At 39.6% G+C, this 17526-nt stretch overlaps 1 protein-coding gene across 1 annotated transcript; it reads left to right on the plus strand.

The window, feature by feature from the left end:
• Positions 1–1328: 1328 nt before the first annotated feature.
• GTPBP2 (GTP binding protein 2) lies at positions 1329–16777 on the plus strand. The gene is made up of 12 exons (XM_014057055.2): positions 1329–1634; positions 5632–5658; positions 6033–6217; positions 7241–7349; positions 7735–7932; positions 8036–8210; positions 8426–8645; positions 9659–9794; positions 11209–11267; positions 11684–11855; positions 13151–13315; positions 14403–16777. The coding sequence occupies exons 1-12, from the start codon at positions 1464–1466 to the stop codon at positions 14598–14600; spliced, it is 1815 nt and encodes a 604-aa protein (XP_013912530.2). The 5' UTR covers positions 1329–1463; the 3' UTR covers positions 14601–16777.
• The last annotated feature ends 749 nt before the right edge of the window (positions 16778–17526 follow it).

A 17526-nucleotide genomic window follows, 5' to 3' on the forward strand; every position in this document is an offset into this window, starting at 1 on the left:
CAAGGGGCAATTCATTCCAACTTATGCAACATGTTGTCAATACCTACCAGTAACAGCAATCTCATATTGAGGGTGTTACATAAGGCTGTGACTATATTTGTAAGTAAAATAGTTCACTAACTGAAGTGGGACAAGCGTCTGTTCTGACCACATGAAAGAACCTATCATTCAGCTGCTTTTGTAACTAAACAACTCCTAGGCTAAAACATGTGCTTTGTTTTGTTTAAACTGGGAAATTAAATCTGAACTTTATGGATATATTAGTTTGTGACTGAAATGTTATTGCTGTCCATAAATGTAAAAATATGCTGTTGTACTGTTTATAATGTATTACTGCTAGCTATCAAGGCAATTGAAACTCATTTATATGGCACAGTCAAATATTTCAATAAAATGGAACATGGGGTAAAATACAAAACAAAGAATATACAATGGAAAACATTATTCCACTGGAAAGTGTATTGGAAAAATTAAGGTTTCCCCCCCTTGCTATTTAAATTATGTAAAATTACTTATTTGTTGAAAGTCAACAACAACTGCTTTTGTGATGGAGATATTTTAATAGGAATCAATTAAACAAAATGATAAAGCGAGTCATTTGAAATATGTGTGATAACTGACCCTCTCTAATAATTCAACATATATAGTTGATATAAGACGTGAATTTACAGGTATGTATATGTCTACTATTTAAAATGTAATAACATTTTCTTCTTTCTTGTGACAATTAGTATTTTAAAAAATTGAATTCAGGATTAGAATTCAGATGCAGGAAACGAATCTTGCATTTTTAGGATACAACACAAAACATAGTTTTAATTTAAATTGTGACCTAATTCTGTGTGGAAAATAGTTTTATTAATATAATAAATCGCACATTTCTTAGAACTTCAAAGTAGAAGGATATCTTAGGATGCTGCTCCTACGGTAAAGCATACAACAATAAAGCTGAAGCAGACAGAAGTATTTTATTGGGATGTTTTTTATACGAGGCGCTACACACACAAAATCCGAAATTAATTTAATCGCTCCCGAGATTGCTTGATGTTGCAGTCCTTGCGTTCTGTTCAAAGAGCTGAAATAATTGGAAACAAAGCAAAAAAAAACAAAACAGGAGCCTTGTGGCACGGAAGCGTATGCCTTTTAAGGCAATTTGCAATGCTACCAGGCTCCCCGTTGGTTTGCCAGCACAAATTAGCTGGCCTTTCGTTCTGCAAAGTGATCAGAGAAGGCTCTGGCACCCGTCCTATTCGCCTCCGCATTTGTCCGAAAAGCGCTGCCTTCCACGGGAAAGAGGACGCTGGAAGTTGTAGTCCAATTGTGTTGCCGCTGGGGCCCTGTTTCCCGTGGTACCCTGCGCTTCTTTCTGACGCCAAGCGCCAGAGTGGAAGGTAGCCGTCAAAAGCCCAGTCCCGGGCTGAGAGGCATCCGCAGAGGCGGAGGTCCTGCCGGCTGGCGCCAGGATGGACTCGCGGGTGTCCGAGCTGTTTGGGGGCTGCTGCCGGCCCGTGGGCAATGGGGGTGCCCTGCGAGGCCGCGGCGGAGGCAGCGGCGGTGGTTCTTCCAAGGGGAAGAAGAAGAACGGGAGATACCGAGGTGGCAAGGCCAACAACCCGCCCTACCTTCCTCCGGAGGTGAGCGAAACATCCTGCTGAGCCCGAGGTTGGGTCGGCAGGAGAGTTTTCGAGCACGAAGCGGAGGGCCGCCCTTCTTCCAAAGCTTTTGCCTGGGACGAGGATGCTGATAGTTGGAAGTCAATGGGACTGGAGCTGCCAGCGTTCAAGGGGATTGCTGGCAAAATAAAGAGCCTATTTGTGTTTTAGAGGAAGAAACGACGTGTCCCGAGAGGGCAGCCACTTGGGGGGCGGGGGTGCTGCTGTGGTTAACGTACCGCTGAGTTTCGTTTTTTATCTTTTCACACACACACGCACACACACCCCTCTTCGATTCTATTCAGGGTCCTTTGACTGATGGGGATTAGAACTCTTCCCTCTGACAGCTCCGCCGCCAACCGCGCTCTAAGTAAACATCGCAGGCACTTTGAGCTTGGCTTTCGCTCAAGGGAGAATTAATAAATTTTGAGACCATGATTTGAACAGGGAAGGCAAGAGTTGATTTCAGTTTTTGTTTCCCGAAAGGACCTTCTTTCTCCTTTTGCTGACGCTGATTTACTAAAATTGCATTTACATGTCTACGTTTTTGCTTGTTTCTTGTAGCCAGCCAATCAAACAGGGCAGGAATTAAAGAACTTCAAAATTAAAATTTAGGTTCTAAGATAATTTCAGTTGAGATTATTGACACATATTTTTGTAAATCTTTGGTTGTTTCTTGATATGTAGCCAGCCAATCAAATACAGAAGGAATGAAGAAACTCCAAAATTGCAGTTTCGTTTTTAAGATAATTTTAGTTGTGATTACTGACATATTTCTGAACAGTGAGCTTTTTACTAGATGGTGGGACAAGCAAGTACTAGCTTACCCTCAAAACCAATCCTCTGTTAATGGTAAAGATGGATATAGCTGATATCAAACTACATGGTTCGATAGACTGATTCACTAGAAAACAATGCATCTTTATACACCTACAGACTATAATAAATTATAATAATCACTATGGAGAAGATTTTATGAATTTATATAAGATTTGGGCATGTGTGCATATGAATGTCTAGAAAAGTTATGTGATGTGTGTTCCCCGCAATCTAAGATTGTATCCTATACACATAAATTTAAGATCTCAGAATATATTTGAGTGAGATAAAAACTGTTGGTATTCTTCATAGAGATAATTTGCAATTATTACCTATGGTTTTCCTTGACTCATTTGGTGGCAAAGTGGGGCTATCAAATCAAACAGATGACTCTTTCCCAGCTTTTAAAAATCTTTGAATACACATATTTTGAACAGGGGTGTAAATGAGCATACTTGTCATTTTTAAATTTAAGTAGCCTTTGGCTCACTTTGGTAGTTGGTCATATAAAAAGTCAAATTAGCAAACTAAGTATTAGTATATGAAAGTAGAAAATGAAATTTAATGAAAGGCTGAATAAAGTTCATATAATCACAAATCCAATATAATCACAGGCCCATTCTATTAAGCCTGATTTTTTGTTATTTATATATAGTTTATGTGGATGTGAATGTGTGGTAGGAATTCTTTTATAGCAGTGTTTTCATTTTTTTTAATTCCTATTTCTCTTGGTGATTTGCCAACAATTATACTAGTATTATACTTTCTATGTGATCCAGGACATGAAAGAACTACTTTTATTCAAATTTTTGTGTTATATTTTACAATACTGAGTTCTTCCAAGTACCAAAATAAGAATTATTCTTTACACTGTCCCTGAGTTTTCAGTGTTACAGTACTATTTTTCTGTCCTCAGTTAACAGCATGAAGTATTGCTGGGCATGCCCAAACCTGTTTCTTCTTCCTGATTTCCACAGCAACCCAGTGGATAATTAGTGCTCCTTCAACACTGCTAATTTGTATTGTAGGCATAATTTCTTAACTTTCATGAATTTGGATATGTGTATTTATATACATTGTAGAATAATGCCATATTAATAAACTTGTGCTGTGTGAATAAATTATTATTTAGTATTTAGTATTTAGTCTAATCTCAAAAGTGGGGGTGTCTAATTGCAGGATATTTGCTAAGGATTTCCCGTCACCAGCCTTTTACACCATAGTTAGGCTTTGAGCTTGAAAACAGTAGACTACATGGAAGTAACTTTAGATATCGGAAGGGAGTTTTGCTAAAGAGAGACTGATGCTGGATCTGAAATGGTTAATTATTTTAGAAAGAAATTAAACTTGAGTAGATACATTTTATGTTGTTGTTAATCTGATTTACAGTGCTTCCCTTTGCATTCCCAGATATTAAAACCTCTCTCTCCTGGTTCAGGACCAGTAGGATATGAATCAATGTCACATACCTGTTTTTAGAGAAAGATTATAGACTTTCTTGCTATGGGTTTTATGAGTAATCTTATTAAATGAGATTGTTAAATAACTTGTTAAGGAAAATTAGAAGAACTATTGTTCCTTAGATCTGCCATGACATAATTCACATTGACCATTACTTTTTTCACTTAACATTATGTTCAGGTCATGAGGAACATTAGTTATTTGCTAGAGTTCTTTGACAATGTATAGCAGAGAACCTTTGGGAAGGGGGCCAAATAAAATGTTAGTGCAAATATGTGACTAGTGATGAATGAAGTGTAAAATTGTTCATCTCTCGTCAGTTCTAATTTTCCTTTTTATGATGTTCTTCAGTAATATTTAATAAAATGTTTATCAATTACCAATCCAGACTTTTTAGTGCACTTGTTAATGTGAGTTTAAAGCCTGAAACAAAATAAGGTTTTTTATTTATTTCGTTGCCTACCTGAAAGGCATGAATTCTGGGCAGTTTACAACAATTAAAAGCAATACGAAAATACAGTAATACTGCAAAATACAGTATTAAAACATATTAAAAATCATAAAGCAATATAAAAAACCAAAGAACATAATCCACAGACGAGATGTAAAAACCAATATTCAATAAAACCAATGTGCAAGCATGTCAATTACAGTATTTAGCAATAGCCCTTAGATTTATATACCCGCTTCACAGTGCTTTACAGCCCTCTCTAGAGTCAGCATATTGCCCCCAACAATATGGGTCCTCATTTTACCAACCTCGGAAGGATGGAAGGCTGAGTCAGCCTTGAGCCTGGTGAGATTCGATCTGCCAAATTGCAGACAGAAGCAGCCTCCAGTACTGCATTCTAACCACTGCACCACCGTGGCTTTACTTGATTTCTAAAGAAAATGTGTAGTGAATAATACCAGAACAGTTAACCAAAAGGTATTTGGAAGAGATTCATGAAAACAGAGTGAGAGTCAGAAGTCTATTTAAACTTGTCTGCCGTTTATGAAATAATGATTTTGAAGCTTTCTGCATGATTTGCCTTATTATGGTTGATAGAAACATTTTAATTAAAATCCTTATTGAATTCTTGAAAGAATGAACGTTAGTGCATAAGTTGCTTTAGATGCAGATAAAACAAATGGTACTTTGAACTGTACTGAATGATACATAATAATTTTAATGCCTGGGAGTGGCTAAGGGAATTATATTGAGAAATATCAAATAATGGTTTTCAGTAATGTATAATTTAATCTGTTTTGGAAAAAGTATTTTCCAAAGAATGCAACAATATGTGATACTATGGCAGAGAGTTTGTGAGGTCTTTGAACAATATTTTGTATTGGTCATATAGTAATGAATTCATTAGTAAACTAGTCACAATGATTAAGTATAAAATATGGATTTCCTCTTATAATTTTTCTTATATTTTTCTTTTCTTTCTTATTTTGTATTTTTGTTTTGTTTTTAAGATTAAATATTATCTTGTTAATTATATTTGAACTGAATAAATAAATCCAATGCAATGTCATCTTTTTTATAATGAAAGAACCATAATGTTAACTGACTTGATTTAACTACTATAATTTAAACTAGCCGGTCATTGCTCTCTGGCAACTATATTTAGTTATCAAAAGAGATGTCAGGTTTTGTATATGAAATGTTGAACACCACATTATCCATTAATTTAAGATCTCTTCTTGTATATAGGCAGAAGATGGGAACATAGAATATAAGGTGAGTCTCTCGTGCAAGCCATTTAAGAGTTCTAAGCCAAATGATTCTGTAAGTTCCATGTCTAGGAAGAGAGAGAGAGATAAATAACAGAAAAATAAAAATGATTTTTGCCAAAACATTATTTATATATGTGTTAGCTATTTCACAATTGAATACTGAACCTGGGTATTATTAAGTTTATACCAAAAAATACCCTTTTATTATTTTAGAATGCCTTTGAAAAATTGTTAGTCTTCTGACCCACTGAACTTTCTTTGCTTAATTTGATGGGGCTTAACAAATGTTAGAACATTGTGAAGAAAATACTGTAAAAAATATTCAACCCCATCAGTCCTTCTTGGATGCTGATTATAATTACTTCTTTCTTTGGACAGCTGAAGTTAGTTAATCCATCTCAGTACCGCTTTGAACATCTAGTAACGCAAATGAAGTGGCGACTACAAGAAGGCCGTGGTGAGGCTGTGTACCAGATTGGTGTAGAGGACAACGGGCTGCTTGTTGGACTGTCTGAAGAAGAAATGCACGCCTCTCTTAAAACACTACGGCGGATGGCCGAGAAGTATGTGCATCTGTCCTGCTTCTTGGCCAGAGTTAGCCAATGGTGTGCTCTGTTATTTTGCTGTCTTAGGTAGACTTAATATTGGAAAGTCAGCTAATAGCCAACAGAGAAGATGGTTTCAGCAAGAGACTTTTCTCAAAGTACCACCACATCGGTGCAGTACCTACTAATTGTTTCAGTTGTAAAAAGTTAGTGTGTGGCTATGCATATTTTATTATGTGCCATTACACTGAACTGGGATTGGGCAACCTTTTGATGGGCAAAGGCCATATGTCGTATTTGGGAGGAGGGGCGGGGAACTGTAAATGAGCAGGGTCACTAAAAATATAAAGGTAGGACAGAGTTTGGTGTTTCGTAATTTTTTGACACAGATTGTCTCTGTAGTTTTCGTGAGTTTCTCCTGTCAAGACGACAAGTTATGTTATCAACAATCATGACCATGGGTGTTGTGAGTGTCAAAAAGGGAAGGTTAGGGCTGAAGTGTCCCCATTCATTCATTGGGGAGTGGGGGTGCTAGCTCATGTTGGAGAGAGATCCATTCCTAACATGTTTCTAGTGAACACAGAAAAACAATCAGCATTTACCTCAATTAGATTTAGCAGTAATGACAGATATATGTAGCTTTACTATAGCTGTCATCCCTCCCGCCCTCCCCTGCTTCAGCCTTATTTAGATAAAGTTTTATCTCACCCTGTCCTGCTGTGGGCAACATGTAATTAGTGGAACATTTGTCATATCTGGGGATCTAAATAAAGCCAAATTATTACTGATCTTAAAATGGGGAAACTTGTTTGACATCTGTGCAAATATATTTCAGGGGAATGGTACCTCCCAAAACTGGCAAAGATGCACATTCATGTGGATAAAAATCATATCATTTGGAAAACACACACATTTCCCTCCGTATTGCTTAATTGTGAGAGGCTTTTCTGAGCAGCATTATCAGATAACCAGGTATTTGTCCTACAGTGGGTTGCAGATGATTCACTAACCCCCAACAGTGTTCTGTTTTGCCCTTTGCAGAGTAGGAGCTGACATTACTGTGCTTCGAGAAAGAGAAGTGGATTATGACAGTGACATTCCCCGGAAGATAACAGAAGTTCTTGTCCGAAAGGTCCCAGATAACCAACAGGTAAAAATCAACCTGATTTAAACATCATGAGTGAAAAACTATAGATATTTCATTATAGATTGCTATGTTCATTTAGATTTTGAAGAACTATAATTGATAGGAGTGACTTGATAGAAAACGTTAAACTTTGAAACCCAATGTCTTACCTTGTGTATATTTTATAATGCAAAGTAGTAAATTCCAAATGCTAGGGAATTAGTTGTTGTAAATACCTCAGAATTATCAATCCAATTTCATTGTATTTAAGTACAATGACAATAAAGATTATACTTATAATTATACAAACTTTGTGAGTTAGGTACCCTAATGCATTAATCAAGTCTAACTTGTACTTATCAGATAATCTTTTTAACAATTTAAAATAGCTCCTCAATTTTCTTTTAAGTTTCTAGATCTGCGAGTGGCTGTGCTTGGAAATGTGGATTCAGGCAAATCAACCTTATTAGGCGTCTTGACGCAAGGAGAACTGGATAATGGGCGAGGGCGAGCTCGACTCAATCTCTTCCGGCACTTGCATGAGATCCAGTCAGGAAGAACATCTAGCATTAGCTTTGAAATTCTTGGTTTCAACAGTAAGGGAGAGGTACGAGTATTTGTACACCGAGTTTATCATTTTCTAGCTCTGGGTATGAATTTTTGTTTGGCCTTTTATAAGAGCTCAGTTACCTGCATTTTCTGTCTTTTAGGTGGTGAACTACAGTGATTCACGGACAGCTGAAGAAATCTGCGAGAGCTCTTCCAAAATGATTACCTTCATTGATTTAGCTGGCCATCACAAATATTTAAAAACCACCATTTTTGGGCTTACAAGCTATTGTCCAGATTTTGCAATGCTGGTGGTGAGTGCCAATACTGGAATTGGTAAGTGGATGGTCAGATTTCTCCTTGGGGCTCCAGAAGGGTGACATAATGCTTCTAGTTAACCAGTGGGTGCCAGTAGTTTAAAACAAGACTCATCCACCGTAACATAGAAATGCTTCCATTAGTTTCAAACACATGGCATTGAGTTGTGTGTTTTAGCTGCACTGAAGTCCTACTTTTTTCATTTGATTTTCTCTGTCTTCTATTTCTTACAGCTGGTACGACACGGGAGCATCTCGGCTTGGCGATGGCACTTAAGGTGCCTTTCTTCATTGTCATTAGCAAAGTGGACTTGTGCTCAAAGGCCACTGTGGAGCGAACAGTGAAACAGCTGGAGCGGATTCTGAAGCAGCCTGGCTGCAACAAACTACCATTGCTAGTAACCTCCGATGATGATGCAGTTACAGCAGCGCAGCAGTTTGCACAATCTCCCAAGTACGTATTACGGGCTGTTTGAATGGGAGGGAAGACGATTAGTGAGTATGGATGCAGTTTAAAACTTAACACACCTTCAAAAGGATGCATTTAGCAAAAAAGGTGTGAGTGAGTCAGGCACCGGCAGTGGTTTATATCAAAGAACAATAAGCAAAGTTCAAGTGATTATACTCTTTGGTTTTATGTCTTCACTCTCTACTTTGAATGGGCTGTTTTGATTTTATAGTATGTATAGCTTACACGTAGTAAATGGATAGTCTGCAGAAGTGACTTATGGAATTGGAGGAGAACAGGTGATGAAACGAGTGCTCTGCCATTGTGATGCAAGCTCCACGCCCTTTATATTGTGATATTGCACACAAGTATGAAAGAAAAGACACTGTCTCAAGAATTGCTTCATTGTTTTGAGAAAACATTGGGTACTTCAGATGCCTTTGATCATCTGCAGCTACACTACATCGTTAGAATTGGAACAGTTCCGGGCATACAGGTAGTCCTTGACTTAACGATCACAACTAAGCCTGGAATTTTAAGTCATTGCGGTCATAAGTTGAGTCACCACCTGACCTGATTCAATTTTATGACCCTTTTTATGAGGGTTGTTAAGTGAGTTTACATGGTCATGTCTAAATCCGGCTTATCCAATCAGTAGGTTTGCTGGAAAATGGTAAAAAGATTGTAAAATGCAGGATTCTTCAGTCAGTCAAAAATGCAGGCCAGTTGCCAAACATCTGAAATGTGAACGAAGTGCAGCTGTTGTAACTTTAAAGACAGATAGCAATTGACCTTAAATCCATCTTAACTGATCCTTAAGTGACCAGTTGTAAGTCAAGGACTATCCTGTACCAAGTTTTGATTCTGTAAAAATTATTGGATGCAGAAACTGTTATTCCCTAATTAATTACACATTCCCCTGACACAGGTGGAAGCCAATCTCATTCCTATTGTATTCAGTACTAATAGAGATGTACAAAGTCATGGATCAACAGCTTCTTTCATTCATTTGTTTGCAGTATCACTCCCATCTTCACCTTGTCCAGTGTTTCTGGAGAGAACCTGGATCTCCTGAGAGTATTTCTCAATATCCTTCCTCCTCTGACAAACAGCAAAGAACAGGAAGAGCTGATGCAACAACTCACTGAATTCCAGGTACACAACAGTCTCTTCTCAGTTGAGAGTCTCCAGCCGTAGTATGCAGGGTATTCTCTGATCCATGGATTTAGAGTTGGGAGGAGATAAAAACCAAGTAATTGTAATTACTTTCTGATTCAAAGTCAAATTAACACTATTTATTATTTAGCAATAGCACTTAGGCTTATATACCCTTCATAGTGCTTTACAGTGGTTTGCAATGTCAGCATATTGCCCCCAAGAGTCCTCATTTTACCTATCTCAGAAAGATGGAAGGCCGAGTTAGGCGTGAGCTGGTAAGGATCGAACTCCTGGCAGTGAGCAGAATCAGCCTGCAATAGTGCATTCTAACCACCGTATCTCTTCCTCCCCCTTTATTTGTCTTCACCATTCTTCATTTAATCTCATTGCTAATGTCCTACCAATCATTGAATTGACTCCCTGGTTATTTCTTTGATGAGTTTTACCCTGGGGTGGGCTTCAAAAATTTCAGCAACGGGTTCTCTGCCTGGTTGCTGGGTGGGCGTGGCCTAGTCAGCCTCCTGCACCATTTGGGGGAGGGGGCATTTTCACCTTCCCCAGGCTACGGAGGCTTTCCTTGAGCCTCTTGGAGGGCAAAAATGGCCTCCCCTGGGACCATTTCTGGCCTTCCAGAACTACCAGGAAGCCTGTTTTTCCCCTTCCCCGAGCCTCCATGGGACCCTGCACTTACCTCGCATCCAAAATAGGCAGTGTGGAGACTCCTGGGAGGGGTGGGAGGGGCCAGCCAAGGGTGGGATTTGAAGGTTCTCCAAACTGGCCATAACATTAGCTACGGGTTCTCCCAAACCCAGGCGAGCGTGTAGTAGCCCACCCCTGGTTTCACCTAGGACAGTGGTGGCTAACCTTTTTATTCTTATGTGCCAAAAGCATGCCCATGCCCATAATGCAATGTGCACGCTACACCCCCATGTGCCCCACCCCCTATGCATGCATGTGCAACACACACACCCCAGCGCGGGCCGTTTTGGGCCTAGCAGGCCTCCCTAAAGCCTCCTGGGACCAAAAATGGGGTACAGGGGGGGCATGCATGCACGGCAGAGACCCGAAAATCAACTGGCCAGCAGGAGGCATACACACATGCATGCATGGTGGTGCTGAGCTGGGGCAATGGCTCATATGCCCACAGAGAGGACTTCATGTGCCACCTGTGGCACGCGTGCCATAGGTTTGCCATCACAAACCTAGGAGATGTTTGCAGAATATAATTGGTTCACTGAGAACTGGGATGCTTGAGGCTTGTAACTGGTTTAAGGAAGGCAACATTCAAGGATAGGCTTATAATTCCTATACAAGAACTTGTATTGTTATGTCTAACAATAAAAATTGTTAAGTCTGGCTTTGAAATACTACAGTCCAGCACGACATATTTGATGTTCTTTCTCTGCTACAGGTGGATGAAATTTACACTGTGCCAGAGGTAGGCACAGTTGTTGGAGGAACGTTGTCAAGGTTGGTACATATGGATTTTGTAACGAAAAGCCAGGAATGGGTAGGGAGTAGTGTCAAAGACTACTTTGATCCAGAAGAAGGACCAGGAAATAGCATTTATTCTCCTTTTCTTGTTATAAATAAATGTACTAAATGTAGGTAAAAGTTTATATCTTACTGAATGAGCCAAGGAAGATAAAACTGCACTCCAATAAAAAAATAAAAAGTATTCCCTAAAGGAATCCTATGTTCTTTGAACACATAGCATAAATATTTATTCTGTGGAATATCAGATCCAAATGTTCTCTTTCGTAATTTTTCATATTTTCAGAACAAAGAACCTGCATTAAGATAATTATCTCAATTAGGCACAAAAGGCGGCTTTTCTTGCCTTCTGACAGCTAAATGCGGTCTTTTTCATTTCATGCCCTTTCTAGTGGGATATGCAAAGAGGGAGAGAATTTGGTTGTTGGTCCAACAGATGATGGCAAGTTTCTTCAACTGAAAGTATGCAGTATCCAACGAAATCGTTCAGCATGTCGCGTTCTTCGAGCTGGGCAGGCTGCCACCTTAGCTCTTGGATCCTTTGATCGCTCACTGCTGCGCAAAGTAAGCTCTTCCTTAATCCCTCTCTGGAGTCTTTGATTGTACAAACTTTTTCCTCTGTATCTTTTCTGAAAACAAAGTATCCTGCCTTATATTGGGAAATATAGGTCCTTATCTGAACACTGCCATTCTGGAGTAGGGGGGAGGCACCGAGGGTGGAATAGTTTCAGGAGTGAAATCCAGCAGGTTCTGACAGGTTCTGGGAAACTTTGAAATTTTGAATAGTTCGGAGAACCGGCAAATGCCACCTCTAAATGGCCCCAGAGTGGGGTGGGAATGGAGATTTTGCAGTATCTTTCCCCTGGAATGAAGTGGGAATGGAGATTTTGCAGTATCTTTCCCCTGGAATGAGGTGGGAATGGAGATTTTGCAGTATCTTTCCACTGAAATGGCGTGGGAATGGAGATTTTGCAGTATCTTTCCCCTGGAATGGGGTGGGAATGGAGATTTTGCAATATCCTTTCCCTACCACGCCCACCAAGCCACGCCCACCAAGCCACGCTTAGAACCGGTAGTAAAAAAATTGAATTTCACCACTGAATAGTTTGCATGCGTTCGCTTTGTTGTAACTGGGAATTGAGGGGGGAGAAATGGCCATCTGCACTGACTCCCTCACTGTCAGTTCCAGCTAGATTTTCAATGTCATGGTGCCCAGAGGACAACCTCTTCTCACCATCCAGCCCCGGAGATTCTCACAACACCCTTCCCGCAGCTTATTGCTTACTGATGAACATGGGACATTGGGGGGTGGGGGTTGAGGGGGAAATTGAGACTAAGACTTCGCGCCTGAATTCAGACTCCTCCTGACTTCTCTGTAATCATTATCGCTCAGTAAATGTCCCTCTTGAAATGTAAACTGTTTCAAGAGTTTTACTTTCTTGGGAAGGTAGCTCAGGCAGGTCTTTACAATAGCAGGCTGGGTTCCTCTGGGCCATCTGCTTTTTGAAGACATTCCAAAATGCTATAGATATTAAATTCTTTGCAGTTTATGTTTTAAAATTTAAGTTCAAGAGATGAGAAAACTGGGAACTATAGCATTAAGGTGATAGCCTTGAGTTTCAAAAGAACAAAGAAGTAATTAGATTGAACTCTTAAGCAGGATTAGTCAGCTGTTAGATGTTTCCCACTCATCTCTGCTTGCCATCCACATTCTTATCTCCCCTTCTTTCTTTGGCTTTTGGGGCAATAAATGAGGATTTCTTTCTGGAAAGATTGTAATCTGTAGTGCTTCAGTTTTGAAGAGTTGAGTGAGTACCATTGTCAAGAAAATTCAGTTACCCAATCTTGCTGTCATTTAGGGCATGGTGATGGTCAGCCCAGAGATGAACCCAACTATCTGTTCAGTATTTGAAGCTGAAATTGTTCTACTGTTCCATGCCACAACTTTCCGGAAAGGATTCCAAGTAACAGCACATGTTGGAAATGTACGGCAAACAGCAATTGTGGAAAACATCCATGGGAAGGTAAGTTTCCCTTTTCTTGCTAAATAGAAATTTGCTTGATTGTCCTCTCACTTGTGTCACATTCACTTTAAGCCTTATCCTTGAGATGCCCCTTGTGTCAGGTCCGGCTGCAAGCCCCACTCGAGCACCAGTTCTTTGGGGCGGGCACCCAGCTAACACTCCTTCTCTGCAGCTTCTTCCGCTTCCACCATGGCTTGGGAAGGGGTGTAGATGCTCAACATAAATCACTGAACCATCTTCTGTGGCTCCCTCCATGGTTTTCCTGTCTTCCTCCATCTTCCCTGAGTCTTCGCGTCGCCCGGTTTTGGGTTGACGCTTGGGGCTCAGACAGCATCCCGCAATTCGGGGGAGCTGGTTGAGTTTTAAAAGATATTTTGGTTAATGTCAGGGTTCCAAGTAACAACCCCAATGAAAGAAGACTCCGAGGGTTGAGTTTCCTCAAACTTCCATTTTATTAGAGATGTCATATTGGCACATCTGGAAAACCCGAATCTGAAAGCTTCCAGGTTTTCCCCACCCAAGTGAAAGTTCAAGTCCCTTCCCCGCACCCACAAGTCCATCACATGGTCCAATCATGCACTGTCCCAACTGGAGATGCCTCCCAGTCATATCACTCCAATTGCAGGGCAAGATATCCTTGACTCTCTGAGAAAGGAATGTTATTTAGACTATATATCTCCCATACTCCATATAATCCCCCCTCCCATTTTCCCACAGCAAAAAAATGTGGCATGCCTAAAGACTCAGTGTAAAAGATGGCTTCCAGGCCTGACACCTGGTGAACTAGAAACCAGAAAATCCTGAGTTCTAACCCTTTTGTTAGGTATGGAAACTGACTTTGGATCAGTCACTGTCTCTCAATCCAATCCACCCATTGGAGTGGCTGTTTTGTGGAAAATATAAGTTGGGAGCACTACATATTCAACTTTGAGTATTACAAAATAAAGAAGGATTCTTCACAGATGAACCCACTGCAAATTTCAGAGAGTCAAGGGTATGCTAAGTTGCTTTCCATGTTTTCCGGAATCCCTAAAGTAAGAAATTGAACTTTTAAAATTCTAACATACGTACTTTCCCTTTTGTGCAGGACAAATTGCGAACAGGAGAAAAGGCAGTGGTTCGTTTCAGATTCATTAAACATCCTGAATATTTGAAGATAGGAGCCAAACTATTGTTTCGTGAAGGAGTTACCAAAGGTATTGGACATGTCACATCCATCCAGGCTATCACCACTGGAGAAAATGGCCTGGAACACAATCTGTGCCCTGATCCAGTCAGCTTCTGACTCACAACCGCATTTCTCAGTGCTCCGAATAAGGGAAAGATCTCGTGCCATTGTGCAGAGCCACTGTTGGCTAATCAATTTACATAGGCACATCTTTTCTGCACTGCAGAAGCCAGAGTTACCTGCTGGACTGAGCACCCTTCCTGGAGCAAATTAAGCTTGTTGTTTGTGCATCACCTGCTACTTCCATATTCCTGCTTTTCCTGGAATAGACAAGCAAACAGCTGCATCTTTGACTAGGTTGGACATCCTGCTTTTGTTGACCTTTGTGGGGGAAGTTATTACCAGAGAGGGGCATAACCATAGTAAGTTGGACTGTAATTTTGGGATGCTGCTGCCTGGGAAACAACAGTGGAGGACTCGTTTGTGTTCAGAAGGATATTAGTGTTGTCCTAGTGCCTGGTTTTGCAGGCTTTCTATGGCAGATGAATTGTTATTATTAGGAACTAGAGCTTAACGTTCTGTACTTCCCACAGTATGGCTCAGGATGTTTCTAATCATTTTAAATTATTGTTGGTTTCACATTAAGCCAGTAATGAAGAGCCTCTCTTCTCCCTCCACCTTTGTGTGCAAATCCTTACCAGCGCTTTAAAAAGAGAGGGGAGAATACAGGAGGAAGAAATCCCTCTAATGCAGGGGTAGGTAACAATTTCATGACCAGAGCCATGAAGTAGTGTTGTTGTTTTAATGGGCACTCCTATAACTACAGAATCCATAGCTGCTGATGCAATGATATTGCTAGGGTAGATGGGTTGAAATGTTCTGCCTAAACTGGAGAGGGGGTGGTGGTGGTGGAAGCTTTTATGTAAATGGATACATATAATTTCTCTGAGGCCTTATGCAGCTATACTCATCACAAAAAATGTTGTTTTTTTTTAAATGCCACTGAAAATCAGTGGTTCTACCAAATTTCACCAGCATGAGCAAGTGATGCAATGGAAAGCTACATGTGGGACACAGGCTGCCCATCTGCTGCTCTAAAATAGCCCTGACCTTATGGCAACCACAGTTCTCCAGCTCAGTTCTTAATATTGTCAGATTTCCCTGCCATTTTGTTAGCCATTTGTTCCTCAGCAAGTGCCCTACCTAAGCAACTTCTTCGAGCAGATTGCCCCAGTATAACATCAGCCTGTTGCTTGTTTCTTGAAGTGAGTGGTGGCTGGCAATTTTGATTGCTGTCTCTTTCGATATTTATAACTTTTCTGAGATATGGGTATCCAGGTCCAACCTATTCCTTGGGGCAAGAGTCTTTATTGCCAATGGTCATACCAGTGAAGGCTATTCTAGCTGTTGCAATATTGGGAAGGTTCCTGCAATTCTAATTCTCCCATTCAGCTTTGCTATCGGCTATCATTTGTATTAAACTAGTATCTTTTGCAGAAAATCAACTTTATACCTAAGATTAAATCTATGACTTATTGAAAGTACAGCAGAATTTTTGAATTGGCCATCCGATAGAATGGTCTCAGACACTGAAAGATACCTTCATTTTTTATTAAGATTTTTAAAGGTAGTGATGTTATTTTTATTGTATGTTTTAACCACTGTTGCATCAAGGGCTCGAATAAACGAGCTAACATGGCCAGTAAAATATATGACTTTTTATCCTTCCACTCGATTCCCCGTTCTGCTGTTTCATCTCTGTTGTACAGAGATTAGATTATTCAGAGCAACTGCTCTATAACATATTACTGTTAAGTCTGCATATATAGAAAGATTTTTATTTAATATAGCCTTTTAAGAAAAGCCTTTACTCACCTCCCTGGATAAAAGAAAATCCTTCCAATAGTCCAATAAACAGTTGCTAAGTATCATGGCTATTTGTTGACAAGCAGTTTTTCTTTTGAAGTTCTCCTTAATTACACACAAGCATTTTGAAAAACTGGCTTTCTAGATACCTTCCAAGAGATTTTATTCTGTGGTAGGAATATATGCTTTCTCTGCAGTTTACAGTGATGGCTAAGTTAATCCATTGCAAATGTAAACATTCAAGGTGCTTTTTCTACCCTCAAGTCCAGGCGTTTCCTGATCTCCTCCTTCCCTTCCCTTTTATTATGTGTGTATGTTCCCAGTGCCAAGCCTTTCATATTCACTGTTTGTGATTTCTTAAAAGGAGAGGGATGTTTTCATCTTTCTGTATAATTCACAAAATAAAGATGCTTTATTGAGAAAACAAAGCTGTGGTTTGCTCTGAATAAACTCTGTCATTTGCTCTGTCCCTTAATAGTTTTGGCTCTGAAAGTGTGCTCTTATCCTGCCCTGACTTTGTTAGTTTCAGATGTTTGTAGGGTCATGTGTGCAAGCTAGTATACGCTTATCTGACATTACCAAATACAGGATGTGCTAAGCATTTCATGAGAGTTTAGGATATAGATTCAGTGCCTTGAATAAATTACACTATACTTAATATTTGAAGTCACTTGCAAAAGCAAAAATCCTTTGACTAATAAAAGTTCAAGACCATTTATAAATACTGGACTAGTATATCATCAATCATATATCTTGTTTCTTTATTCTAATAAATGACACTCCTAATTGTGAGAGGAATTTTTATTTAACCCGTTTATTGGTGCTGCAATGGTTGTTATGTAACATCAGCTACACGACATTAGTTCCTGTTATTCTGAAGTGCAATAAAATGAAGCAGTATTACAAAGAAGTCGATAATTTCTATTTAAAAACTTCAGGCTTACACATGCATACACACACACACACACACACACTACTTTGGGTGGCTCATAATAACTAAAGAAAAATACAATAACCAGTAAAAAAAAATTTTTTTTAATCGGACAAATGTTTTCACTCTCTCTGGCCAAAGTCCTGAGCAAAGAGCCAGATCTTCTAGTTCCTTTAAACAACAGCATGAATCTCAAGGTGGAAGAGATCTCATTCCAGAAATCAGGTACTGCTACAGAAGAGGTGT

Source organism: Thamnophis sirtalis, unplaced genomic scaffold (assembly GCF_051295495.1).
Source record: "Thamnophis sirtalis isolate CommonGarterSnake01/CBP01778 unplaced genomic scaffold, rThaSir2_p1.2 scaffold_6, whole genome shotgun sequence".
NCBI classification, from domain to species: Eukaryota; Metazoa; Chordata; class Lepidosauria; order Squamata; family Natricidae; genus Thamnophis; species Thamnophis sirtalis.

Bases quoted from the DNA above. Each gene is read 5' to 3' on its own strand.
- GTPBP2 (XM_014057055.2), top strand. From the start codon at position 1,464: ATGGACTCGCGGGTGTCCGAGCTGTTTGGGGGCTGCTGCCGGCCCGTG. The intron at 6,218-7,240 runs GTATGTGCATCT...TGCCCTTTGCAG, and splicing joins CTACGGCGGATGGCCGAGAA to AGTAGGAGCTGACATTACTG. The intron at 9,795-11,208 runs GTACACAACAGT...TCTCTGCTACAG, and splicing joins AACAACTCACTGAATTCCAG to GTGGATGAAATTTACACTGT.